This window comes from Nycticebus coucang, chromosome 4 (assembly GCF_027406575.1).
Source record: "Nycticebus coucang isolate mNycCou1 chromosome 4, mNycCou1.pri, whole genome shotgun sequence".
Lineage (NCBI taxonomy): Eukaryota > Metazoa > Chordata > Mammalia > Primates > Lorisidae > Nycticebus > Nycticebus coucang.
In genome coordinates, this window is record NC_069783.1 from 136,598,283 (window position 1) to 136,611,174 (window position 12,892).

The 12,892-nt window shown below is 49.7% G+C and overlaps 2 gene segments (V, D, J or C); both read right to left on the reverse strand.

Annotated features, from left to right (window-relative positions):
* Nucleotides 1–3,790: 3,790 nt before the first annotated feature.
* LOC128584924 (immunoglobulin lambda variable 4-69-like) lies at nt 3,791–4,322 on the reverse strand. The segment is given in 2 exon segments: nt 3,791–4,137; nt 4,253–4,322. Coding segments are annotated over 2 exon segments (381 nt in total).
* Nucleotides 4,323–6,172: 1,850 nt separating this feature from the next.
* LOC128584456 (immunoglobulin lambda variable 8-61-like) lies at nt 6,173–6,745 on the reverse strand. The segment is given in 2 exon segments: nt 6,173–6,492; nt 6,596–6,745. Coding segments are annotated over 2 exon segments (366 nt in total).
* Between the last annotated feature and the right edge of the window lie 6,147 nt (nt 6,746–12,892).

Below are 12,892 nucleotides of genomic sequence, written 5' to 3' on the forward strand. Positions count from 1 at the left end.
ATCCCCAACAGGCTAGAATTTCAGAATATGCAGGAAGCTTGCTAGCAATGGCTAGCTTAAATGTAAATTAGCTGATTTTTCTTTGTTCCAACTCACTCAGCTTACTTTTTAATTTTCCTCTTATTCTTGGAGTGCTTTCCCTTGCCAAGATGGGGTCTTTGGTTTTCATTCTCTCAGCAATTAGCACCTTTCAAGGGGGCTTCGGCACTCTCTAATCCCACTCTGGGTGAATGGATTAAACACTCCTGTCAGATTCTGAGACACAGAGTGAGGGAACAGTATTTGAGACAGAGGACCCGGCTTGGGCGGAGCCCTCAGATAGCCCTGAGTCCTGACCTGTCCTGAGCCTCAGTGAGCAGAGGGAGGGAGGAGAAAATGGAGGAGTCCAGGTGAGGGGAGGACCTCTCCTCTGCTCCCTAAGGCTCTTATTGGAGCCCAGATGCCCAAATATCCTCACCTACCCCTCCCTCTTGGCATAGACAGTCCCTTCTTCTCCTCTGGGCTGTGCAGCCCCACTGAAGACAGAGTGTGACCTATGCCTGGGATCTGGTGCTAGACAGAGACCACAAGGAGGGTATGACATGCATACCCCTAGAGGATCTGGGAGGGACAGCTGATTGGACAGGGGACCCTGGAGAGAGGAGAGAGGACACTGACATGGTTGATATGTGATCTTCCCCAGGTCTGTGGCTTCAGAGTTCAGGTCCTCTCCTGTTTTCTCTTTTTCACTGATCTAGGCCCCCCTGTTTTTCCTCCTATGGGTCACAAAGAACACTCTCTTCTTCATGCTACACAACCATTACCACATCTGCCCCACACCTGACTTCTGACCTCCCACTGGTCACTTCAGTTTCTTTTCCACATGACCCTTGGGCCTCAGCCCTCCCCAAGCTGTCTCTGCAGGACCCACACTGCAGAAAGTTTACACCTGGCAGGACAGTTGGCCCTGGGCCACCCATGGTTGAGCTTCACTCTCACTTCCCTTCTGCACCAGCCCTAGGCCAAGCCAAACCCAGGCCTTGTAGATGCTGAACTCAAATGTCCCCCAGGGGAAGACTTCACTGTCACAATCAATTCCTCAGAAGCAGACATGGAGATGGATATTCTGTGTGAACAGACTGCTGGAAGTGCTTTCTGATCATGCCAGACAGACACTGTCTGCCTATTGGACAATTACTCCTCCTCCACACACCTTTGGTCACCCATTGACAATGGAGGATTAAGGATCTGGATGGTACAAAAAATTCCAAGGGGCAGAAGCCCATCGTGGTGCAGGAAGGAGCAGGGAGCAGAGAGAAGCTCTCCTGCCTCCTCTTGGCAGATGCTGGATGAGATGACAGCTTTGTGTGGGTGGTGCTTCTTATCCCTTAGTTCCCAAGAACTGAGGTGCATTCCAGCATCATCTTAACTATGGAAACAGAGAGGGGAGACAATCAGGTTCATGGAGATTAATGTCAGAAAGGTAAGTGTGAGGAGTCCCAGAGCCATCTCCTTATAGGGAGAGCTCTTGTGCACCTGGAACCCAGGAGTCCCCTGGGGACACACTCTGAGGATAAAGAGGACCCAGATTCCCTAAGCTTTCAGAGGTCAGGGAATAGTTCACAAAGCCCGGGCCAGGTGCATGCAACTTGTAGGGGGATTGGCAGGGGAAACTTGGGTCTGTCATGTCACCTAAGCTGCATTTCTATTCCTCACCATACCCAACCCATATGTGTGCTCTCTGCACATTGACCCCATGAGGATGAGCCAAGGTAAGAGACTCAGGTTTTCTGGGAGCGGTGACAGCAGAAGCCACAACCAGAGCAGAGGTTTATAAGAGGTAGAGACATGGAAGGGATGGATTTGAGGGGGAAACATGAGGGATACATCCCTCTCTCACTCCCTCAGAGATGGGAGTTCATGGTGTCATTAAGTTAATCAGATCTAACAGTGATGGTCAGCCTGACCCTGTCCCTAGAGGTAAGGGGTGTCAAGGAGGCCATGGTGACAAAGGAGAGCCAGGCTAAACCTCTGAAATGTCAAGACTGGTCTAGTCGCAAACTCAGGCTTTCTTTCTGGGAACCTTTGTTCACCACCCTCCTTGGTCACTACAAGACCCATGGTCTGTTCCAGGTGCTCTCTCCACAGTAGAAACTAGCCTTGGCATTTGGGCACATCGAGTTCCCCAGGAAGGGTAACACAGGCTCAGGTTGGGGGCTTTCTGGTCCCTGATGTCCCACAGACCCACGATCACAGACTGGCCTGTTGAAAAGTACCAGGGAGGCAGGAGAAGACACAAGTCATGCCTCAGGTCTCAGGGGAACCCACCCACAGGGTTCCCATGCTCTGAGCTGGAATCTGCTGTAGGAAAGTAACATTCATGGGGACCTACGTCCCCCAACTCCCCTGGAGAAGGCTCAGCATTTCCTGGAGATGTGGAGCCTCCCTTTCCCCTCTCACCTCCCACAAGGAGGCTGCTGCTTCAGGCCCAGAGATGCCCCCACACCCACCCGTTAACCTGATGTGACAGTTAAAGCTGCAGAAACCCATAAGTGAGCCAGGCCAGCTCTATGGCAGGAATTCCTCCCTAACCTGAGTCCTCAGACAGCAAATCACCTTCCCCTGCCTAGTCCCTGGTATATAGGGAGCCTCAGGCAGCCCTGACAACAGATGAGTTGAGGAAACAGGGTCTCTGCTGTTACAACTGGAAGGGCACTGTCCATGTAGTAGGACTGTTCACCTGCTGGAGGGCCCCGGGCACTGGCCCAGATGTGAGGCAGGGGAGGACCATTTCCCCCCTTTTCAGAAAACAAGTCAACTCCACAGACACTGGTTTGATACATTGGGATAAACAGACAACATTTCGGTGTTATCAGGGGGTTTGAGTTTTGTTTTTAGTTTTATGAGATTTCAGAAACATTTAGAGAAATTGAATGTAGAAATAATTTAAATCAGAGATGCTCCCAAGTAGAGTTTATGTACATGGAGCTTTTTTTATTTAAATTTGGAAATTGTCGCTCTCCACCCGTGCCTGTCGGTGGCTCCAGCACCAGAATGACTGAGGGGACCCTCTTTCTGGAGCCCTCCCTGAAATTTTGCCTGACACACTCCATCCTTTAAGGTTCACCAAGGGCATGACCTCTTCCAGGAAGCCCTCCCGGATCCACTCCCAGCAAACATGTGTCCCTAGTTACCAAGCAAGCTGTTCAGCCAAGCTGTGGAACAGCACGCCTGACTTTCAGACCTACCTTTGGTATATTTCAGTTCTGCGACCTCAGGCAATAATTGCAGTCTGTCTATGCCTCAGTTTCCTCAACTGTTAAGTGGGGAATATCAAAGAACCCATCTCCTCAAATTGCCCTGAGGATGGGGGGTGAGAGTTAAGCCTGTGAGATATTTGCTGGGAGCCTAGCCCATAAGCAGGTGCTGGGTAAGTCACCATGGGCAGCTGCCCAAACTCTGTCATCAGGGAAGAAAAGCTGAGCCTCACACCTTCTGATGGACCCTCTGTCTGAAGATTCTTGTCTTCCGTGATTTAAAGGATCAAACACAGCCTAGCTTGGCGTGGGGCTACTCCTCCCCCAGCTCGGCAGCTGTAAACATGAAGACTTGGACCTGTCTATCACCCTTGCTTGTCTCCTCAGGCTCAGCAACTCCATCTTCTCAGAAATGAGCAATGCTGTTTTATTTTCTGTGAACTTATTGTGCTATCAGTTTCTTTCTATGGCAGGCAAAATTGGTTTCTCAAATTAGAGCATATAAAAAAAATTTTGGAAATTGTCATAGACAAAGCTCCAGAGAAAGCTGAGGTTTTTGTCCCACTTCCTCATCGGCCTGTGTCACTGTGAGGATTCCAACTATAACTGCTCTGACAGTAATAATCAGCCTCATCCTCAGACTGGAGGTTAGAGATGGTTAAGTAGCGGTCAGCTGCAGAGCTGGAGCCTGAGAAGCGGTCAGGGATCCCGTCCCCCTTGCTGCTGGTTCCATCACTCTTAAGCCACATCAAGAACCGAGGGGCCTTCCCTGGCTGCTGCTGGTGCCATGCAATGCCGTAGTTGCTGTATCCACTGCTCAGGGTGCAGGTGAGCTTGACCGAGGCTCCCAGGGAGGCAGATGCAGAGGGCGGCTGAGTCAGCACAGGCTGGGAGAGGGACCCTGGAAACACAGACACCCTTTATGATCTGGAGGAAGGACAAGAGGGAAGGCCATGGCATGGGTGTGGGAAGTGGGCTGGGGTAGGGGGTGTCGGGGTGCTGAGGACCGTCCTGACCTGTGCAGTGAAGGAGGATGATGAAGAAGAAAAGTGGAGTCCAAGCCATGGTTCAGACACCCCAGAGCTCTGCTGCGGCAGACACTCTGCAGGTCTCTCTTATCCCCCCTCCAGCCCCAGAGAGAGGGGCCCTGCATGCAAATGTGCTGCTCTTCCCCTGCCCAGCCCAACCCTCCCTGGGTCTATGTGCAGCCCCAATATCTGAGCATTATTTGTTGTAGAAGTGGGTGTATACTGGGCCCGGCCTGAGTCTCTCAGGGAGCCAGAGAGGTCCCAGCTGCTGACTCCAGTGAGCTCTGAGCAGAGCCAGGGAGCAGGTGTCTGGCTTCCCGCTGAGCCCCAGAGAGCCCTCGGTGACGGCCCCACAGCGCCCCCTGCTGCCCATGTCTAGATACAGCGTGTCTGTGACCAGACGCCAGGGGGTCCTGACAGAGGCTTCTGCCTGTTCCAGTGTTGCAGGAAAAGGGCGAATTAAAACAGACACCTACACCAAGAGTATAGAGGAGGGAACCTTTAATTGCTGGAGACAACTCAGGTGCCTCAAGGCATAAAATGCTGAGTTCCGAGGAACAGTTTATTTCCAGGCTCTTTTATACCTTTTTTCCCTTCAGTTCAACATCAGCTACATAGTTACGGCTACAGATGTTAGAACCCAGGGTACTGTTGTTAGTTACAGAGTCTGTTTTCCTTTGGCTTTTCCAGGTTGTTCTGCTCAGTGTAACGTGTGTTCTTCTCTTAGAGGAGGAGTTCTTCCGCAGCTGCCTGCTGCTTTCTCGGGATCACTAACAAGTATGAGTTTTATTTCTCTTTCCTCATTCTTTCTTTTGAGACCCCATCACTCAGGAATGGGGTCTCATCTCATTTCTTGTCGGTATCTGTAGCTCCTTGATAATATCACTGGGCTACGAGCATTTGGCTTGCGTTCTCTTTTATCACAACTGCAGAGACTGTGCCTTTCAGAAACTACATAAAGGGAGGTAATAAGCGAGGCAAAGGCAAACATCTTCCAATCATAAAAACAAAACTTATCATCATAGTTTTCAATCTTCTTATTTTCACATCTCGCTTTTTTCTTTCCAGTTGAAAAGCATAAACTGGGAAACCTAACAGTTCCCTGGTCTCTGGGGGCAGCAGGAAGAAGGAGGGTTTGACCACACCTATGACACGACTCTCGCACCAACACCAGGAAGCAGAACGTGGGCCCCGGGTCTGCAGATCGAGCAGAGACCTGGGGGAGCCGCCCAGTTAATGCTGATCCTGGACAGTCTCCAGCACAGTGGTTCTCAGGCTTCCTAATGCCTCAAACCTTTAATACAGTTCCTCAAGTTGTGGCGACCCCCAACCATAAAATTACTTTTGTTGCTGTTACATAACTGTAATTTTGCTACTGTTGTGACGGCCAGTAGCAATGACCTTCATAAGGTAAAATCTGATATGTAGGATGGTCTTAAGCGACCCACTGGTTGAGAAGCCCTGGTGTAGGCTGAGGAGTCACATTTGTAACAAACTCCCAGCTGATTATATCCTCTCAATACTACATCAAATATTCCCTGGTGTCCATAGTGAAATCACTGAGGATGTGTCTGTTCATGCTCCTTGAATAAGAAGAGGCTTGCTGGTCATGTTGGCTGTTTGGGTGTCTGGGTCTCACTGTGGGCTTATGTATTTTGGAGCACAGCCCCTTCCCTAGTACCCCATGCAGAGGGAAAGAGGGAGCTCGTCTTGGAGGAGTCACACTGGGAGGTGGATATACCCTGGGACAGACTGCAGGAGGCACATGGCAGTGACCCCTGGGTAGGAGAAGGGGCAGGGAGACGCTGAGGCTGTGGGGTCTGCCTTTCCCACCAACACACTACTCTTCTGCTGGGAGGGCTCAGGCGCTGTAGGCAGCAGGTGTTTTTGTTGCACTTCCCCGGGGGTTTAAGTCACTGTGGAAATGCCACCACCCACGTACAGTGAACAGTAATAATCGCTCTCATCCTCAGCCTGGGCCCCCGTGATGGTGAGGGCAGCTTTGTTCCCAGCAATGGAGCCTGAGAAGCGACCAGGGACTCCAGAGGGGCGGTTGTTTGTGCTGTAGATAAGCGTTCGTGGAGACTGGCCTGCTGCCTGCTGGTACCAGCCTGGGTAATACCCTGTAGAGACTGACCCAGAGCTAAGGCCACAGGTGAGTGTGGTCGTCCCTCCTGGAGACACTGACAGTGACGGTTCCTGGATCACCACAGTCTGAGAATCAGCCCCTGCAACCCACAGGAGAGACACAGTTATTGGTATGGCGATGAGGGTCACCCTGAGTCCCTACTTTCTGTGGCCTACCAGGAATACAGAGTCCCTTCCCCTGACCTGAGCTGTAGGCGAGCAGCCCAAGAAGGAGCGTTGTCCAGGCCATGGTGAAGACACTCACAAAGGTTCAACGTCCCCAGACTCCTCAGCTGAAAATTGGTGTCCTTGGGTCCTTTTCATGCCTCCCCAGAACAATTAGCAGGAGGAGGCTCTTCATGCAAATCAGTTTCACTGCTCTTCCTGCCCCACTGTTCACGCTGATGTCCGCTGGCAGAGACCTTGAGAGAGGCAGGTGCTGGAACCCCAGATAGACCAGTACCTACAAGGGCCTGAGATACTGAGGGGTGGGGCCAAGGTCTCACCAGACTCAGCTCCTGGCAATCCCCCTGTGACCCGAGTCCCAGGGTATCTGACTGTGGCTCGGCACCTCTTCATATCTGCTCCTCCAGCACCCATGGTCATCGCGACACAGTTAGAGCACACATCGTCCTAGCTTCAGCTCCCTGCTGTTCAACATGAATCTTTCTTGACGTAACTGGAATTCTGCTTACTTATATATTGGATAACATTTTTACAGCTGTCAGCTACTTTCATAAATAAGATGGGAATTTTCTTTTTTTTGTCATTGACATGGGCTTTATATTTGGCTGCTATCTGATCTCTAGGACTGAATCTTTATTGATAATAGAAATCATGTTTTCATAGAAGGGAGTGAAAACATAGCTGATGTCCAGAATTGAATATTATGGACACACTCTTTCTAATAGGACACACTTTCTGGCATTCAGATAAGCTGTCTTTCAGTTTTTTTTTTGTTTGTTTGTTTGTTTGTTTTAATTAAATCATAGCTGTGTACATTAATGCAGTCATGGGGTACAATGTGCTGGTTTTATATACAATTTGAAATGTTTTCATCAAACCGGTTAAAATAGCCTTCACCGCATTTTCTTAGTTATTCTGTTAAGACTTTTGTACTCTACACTTAGTAAATTTAAGATGTAACCTTGTAAAATGCACCGTAGGTGTGTTCCCACCAATCACGTTCCCTCCATCCCTCCTCCCTCTCTTCCCTCCCCCTCTTCTTGGACTATAGTTGGGTTATAGCTTTCATATGAAAGCTATAGATTAGTTTCATAGTAGGGCTGAGTACATTTGATACTTTTTCTTCCATTCTTGAGATACTTTGCTAAGAAGAATATGGTCCAGCTCCATCCATTTAAACATGAAAGAGGTTTATATGAATGAAAAGTCTCCATCTTTTTTTAAGTTTGCATAATATTCAATGGTGTACATGTACCACAATTTATTAATCCATTCATGTGTCGATGGGCACTTGGGCTTCTTCATGAATATGAATTGGGCTGCAATAAACATTCCAGTGCAAATATATTTGTTATAAAGTGATTGTTGGTCTTCCAGATATGTACCTAGTAGAGGAATCGAAGGATTGAATGGAAGGTCTATTTTTAAATCCCTAAGTGATCTCCAAAGATCTCAAATGTATTTGCAAGAAAAGGACAAATGATCCCATCATAAGCTGAAGAAGACTGGCGCACAGCCTACAGACATATGAAAAAATGCTCATTATCCTTAATCATCAGAGAAATGCAAATCAAAACTACTTTGAGATATCATCTAACTCCAGTAAGATTAGCCCACATCACAAAATCCCAAGACCAGAGATTTTGGCGTGAATGTGGAGAAAAGGGAACACTTCTGCACTGTTGCTGGGAATGCAAACTAATATGTTCCTTTTCGAAAGATGTTTTGAGAACACTTAGAGAGCTAAAAAAAGACCTGCCATTCGAGCCTACAATTCCTCTATTAGGTATATACCCAGAAGACCAAAAATCACATTATAACAAAGATATTTGTACCAGAATGTTTATTGTAGCCCAGTTCATAATTGCTAAGTCATGGAAGAAGCCCAAGTGTGCATCGACCCATGAGTGGATTTATAAATTGTGGTATATGTACACCATGGAATATTATGCAGCCTTAAAAAAAGATGGAGACTTTACCTCTTTCATGTTTACATGGATGGAGCTGGAACATATTCTTCTTAGCACAGTATCTGAAGAATGGAAGAAAAAGTATCCAATGTACTCTTCCCTACTCTGAAACTAATTTATAGCTTTCATATGAAAGCTATAACCCAATTATAGCCTAAGAATATGGAGAAAAGGGAAAAGGAGGGGAGGGCCGGGGAGGGGGGAAGATGGATGGAGGGAGGGTAATCGGTGGGACCACAACTACGGTGCATCTTACAGTGGTACTTGTGAAACTTACTAAATGTAGAATATAAATGTTTTAACACAATAACTAAGAAAAAGCCAGAAAGGCTTGAGTCCCCATCAGTAATCACAGGGCCCAGGCCCAGGCTCAGGCTCCTTGGAGTGACTGGTCCTCCCTGGGCAGGTGTGTAGGGACTACAGGGCAGTCCTCCAGCGCCCCCTGCTGGTCTCAGCACACAGCTCCCCATGGTCCAGACACCTGAGGGCCCAGCTTGTCACTGCCGGTCCCCAATCACTATGTCACAGATGGATGGTGTTATTCCCCTACATTGTATTTCTGATAGAGTGTAATTTATTACTGTAACCTTTTAATTCTCAGAAGGAATGTTAGACTACGGGAGGTACAAACATGTGCATTGATGACAACTCAAGGTCTTCTCTTCCCAACAGAAAATCCTGCAAAGATCATATGAGTCCCCTGGTATATGATTTAAAGTATACGTGTATGTTAGTGTTACATAAAACTGCTCATACAGGAATACACTCTGACCACCCTCACGTGAATCACCTCGTAGAAGAGTCTCCTGTGCATTTAGCTGTTTTAATTGCTCTGCTAGCAGGAAGCACAGCGTGGCTGAGGTGAGCAGCTGTGGGCCAGGCTGTGCCCTGTGTCAGAATCACACCCAGCCCACACTGACACTCTGGGACACCCCCTCACTCCGTCCTCACCCTCTACTCTCGGTGCACACTCCTGTCTCCTGGGGACACAGCCCACAGCCCTCCATCCTTCCCTCCTGAGTTGTCTCACAGGGGCTGTGAGGGGTTTGGGACTGAAGAATTCAATATGTGATTGTCATTAACCACATCATTGATGATCAGCATGGAAAATACTTTGTGTTGACAAATGACTATAGGTTCTTAGTTTAATAAAATGTCAGTTTGCATATGGGGCCTCCTTGCTCAGCACCTGCAGGCCCATCACGTCCCTCTCCTCTGTCTCTGCAGGAGCCCGTGGGGTCTAGTCCATCCTACTGGTCACCTTCCCCAGGGCTCGTGCCCACCGTCTTCTCTTGATCAGTAGACCCCGAAGTCTAAGCTGTTACTTAACATCTTATCTCGAATGAACTCAGAACCCCAAATGGCAAATGTCCAGACGGAAGAAATTATTGGCTTTGTCTCAGACCCAAGCCTCTTCCTGGGATTCTCATTTAGGGGACTCCACCTCCTCACTCCGTGGATGTGGGCTGAGTGGGTCCTTTGTGCCGAGCCGTGCTCTGAACCCTGCAGGTGCAGCAGTGAGGAAACCGAAAAAGAGCAAAGACAAAAGCCGTTCTCACGGAGTTCTGGTCCCTGTGGAGAAAACAATTCACTATCCACAAGGACCCTCGACCCTCCTCAGACCCACAGGCATTTGGAGCCCATCTCGACTGCTCGGAGCCCCTCGCGCCCCCCAAGACATGGACACTGACCTTCTCCAAGCTTCGTCCACGCCCCACCCCGTCTCCTCCCGGTGCTGCTCCGGGTGCTGAGTGCCGGTGCCCATCCCCACTCAGCTGGGCCCTGTGGAGCAGCTTTGGACTTTCCCCCCATATTTACCTTATTTCATTTCATGCTAGACGCCTCTGTCTGAGTAATAGTTCTAATACATATATCGGAGAAAGTTCTCTTTAAAAAAATGTCCAATGGGGGCAAGACATGATTGCAAGAGGGACTTTGCCTAACAATTGCAATCAATGTAACCTGGCTTATTGTACCCTCAATGAATCCCCAACAATAAAAAAAAAAAATTAAAAAACAATGTCCAATAGATTCTATCTTCATGAAAATTAAGTAAAAATCTTCATTTTACAGTCCAGGTCCCTCCGGTCCTTGCCCCGGTGTCACTGTCACCTGCTGCCTCTCATCTCCTACTGGGCCAGGGCAGAAGTAAATAGTCTCCAGCTGCAAAGGGGATACTGGACCCTGGACACCCATGTTACCTTTCCTTTAAACCCATAGCTGCCCCCTTACCCACCTCTACCCTGCTGTGACAGGTGAAGGTTCAAGTAGCAGCAGGTGAGCCAGGCTAGCTAAGTGCCTGGAATTGTGTCCTGACCCAAGTCCTTGGGCTGTATCGTTTTCCCTCCTATTTTCTGGTCCCTGGGATGGAGGGAGCCTCCGGCAGCCCTGAGCATGATCACTGGGGTTGGAAGGGGCGGTCTCTGCCGTGACCCTTTTGGAAAGTTCTTAGAAATTGCTTAGAAATGTATTCTGCCAGCTGCCCTCACGTCCCTCCTCACGTCGTCCTCCCACAAGCCCTAGAGCAGCGACACTTTGCACTCCAGTTCTTTGCTACATCTGACAATGGTGACGTTTGCCGCTCTAGTTCCAAATAAATTCTTTATTTCCGTCTGCAACCTCATCAGCCTGGTCTGCACTGTACATATTTCCATTAGTACTGGGTGACTACCAGTTAACAAGTGTCTATGGAATTCCAAATCGCTTCTCTCTTGTCTTTCTCTGAGTCCTCTAAACGCTTCAAGCCTCTGCCCATTACCCTGTTCCAAAGGTATTTTTAAAGCAGCAACTCACACCTCAGAACTAATTCCTGTGACTATCTATTTAGCATTGCTACCAAGGCACACTTGAACCTGAGGAAATTATAGAGAAAAGAGGTTTCTTTGGCTCACTATTCTTCAAAGTTTGTGAAAGAATGGGCCCAGCATCTGATTTCAGTGGGAACTTCAGGGACCTTCCATTCAAGAGGAGGGCACAGAGGCTGATCACAGGACAGAGAAGGAGCCAGAGAAAGAAGGAGGGAGCCGGGCTCTTTCCAACCACCGCGTCTCCCTGAGCTAACAGAGGGAGAACTCGCTCATTACTGCAGGGAGGGCACAGGCCGGCTTGAGGAACCTGCCCCCTGATGAGAGCCCCTCCCCGCAGGCCCCACCTCCAGCCCCAGGGAGCTCACGTCCTGCTCACATAGCTTCCCTTCAGTCCCCCAAGTCTTTATTATCCTGCACAACTCTGCCATTCTTGGCAACAACACAAACGTTCCAGGAGTTCTCATTGGTAGGATTCTGGTCATCAAGCCCTATGGGCCTGGAAGTCCAAACCTAAGAAAGACACAGGGACAGTGTGTGTGTGGCTCATCCTCTGTCTGTCACAGGGCCTGACAGAGCCGGGCAGTGTCCATATCTGAGTGTGCCTTAGTCTCAGGTGTCCACACAGCTCCTCCCCCGGGCTCCCCACCCACCTCCATGTGCAATTTACAGGGCAGTTCTGAGAGCTCGGCCTCCCTAAGGAGCCTCCCCTGAAGTCAGCAGAGTCACAAACCAATGAGGACAGGGCAGCCCCTCCCTGCAGGGCACCAGGAGCTGCTCCTCTTCCTCCTCCCTGGGCAGAGCAGAGCCTGATCGCCGATGCCCAGGCCCTGCCCTCGGGCCCAGCCTTTCCCTCTGGCCCCCCTCCTCCTCTCAGTCCCTCCCTGACACAGTTTGCAGAAAGAAGGATGAATGAATGACTTAATGAAGTTTGTCAATCGCGGGCCCACCTTCCAGGGCGATGCAGACACTGAGTGCGATTCTGAGGGAGAGAAGGCAGGGGAGCCCTGGGGGTGCTGTTCCTGAACCTTCTTTCTCCTCATTGGGCACTGAGAGGAGTTACCACCTTTGAAGGGAACTTCATACCCTAATTTGACCCTGAACCATGGACTAAACACTCCATCATCTCAGACACAGAATGTAGGGACAGCCCCTGGGTTGTGGGAAGCCCCACGTCCTCCCTTGGACTGAGCGTCCGTGAGCAGATGTGAGGAACACCACTGCTCTGTCCCCCAGGTCCCTAAAGAAGCCCTGATACCCCCATCTGCTCACCCCCCCACTCCCCGGGCAGAGGTGGCTCCTTCTTTAAATCTGTGTTTCTCCGCTGGGCTGTGCAGCCCCACTCAGGGCAGAGTGTGACCTGCCCCTGGGAGCTGGTGCTGGGACAGAGACCACAGGGAGGGTGTGTCCTGCACACTCCAGAGGCTCTGTTAGGGACAGTGGGTGGGATGCAGAGCCCTGCAGGGAGGTTGCTGACTGTGGTCATCATGTGATCTTTCTGAGGACTTCTCAGGGAGCGACCCAGGACTCCTGCGGCTTCA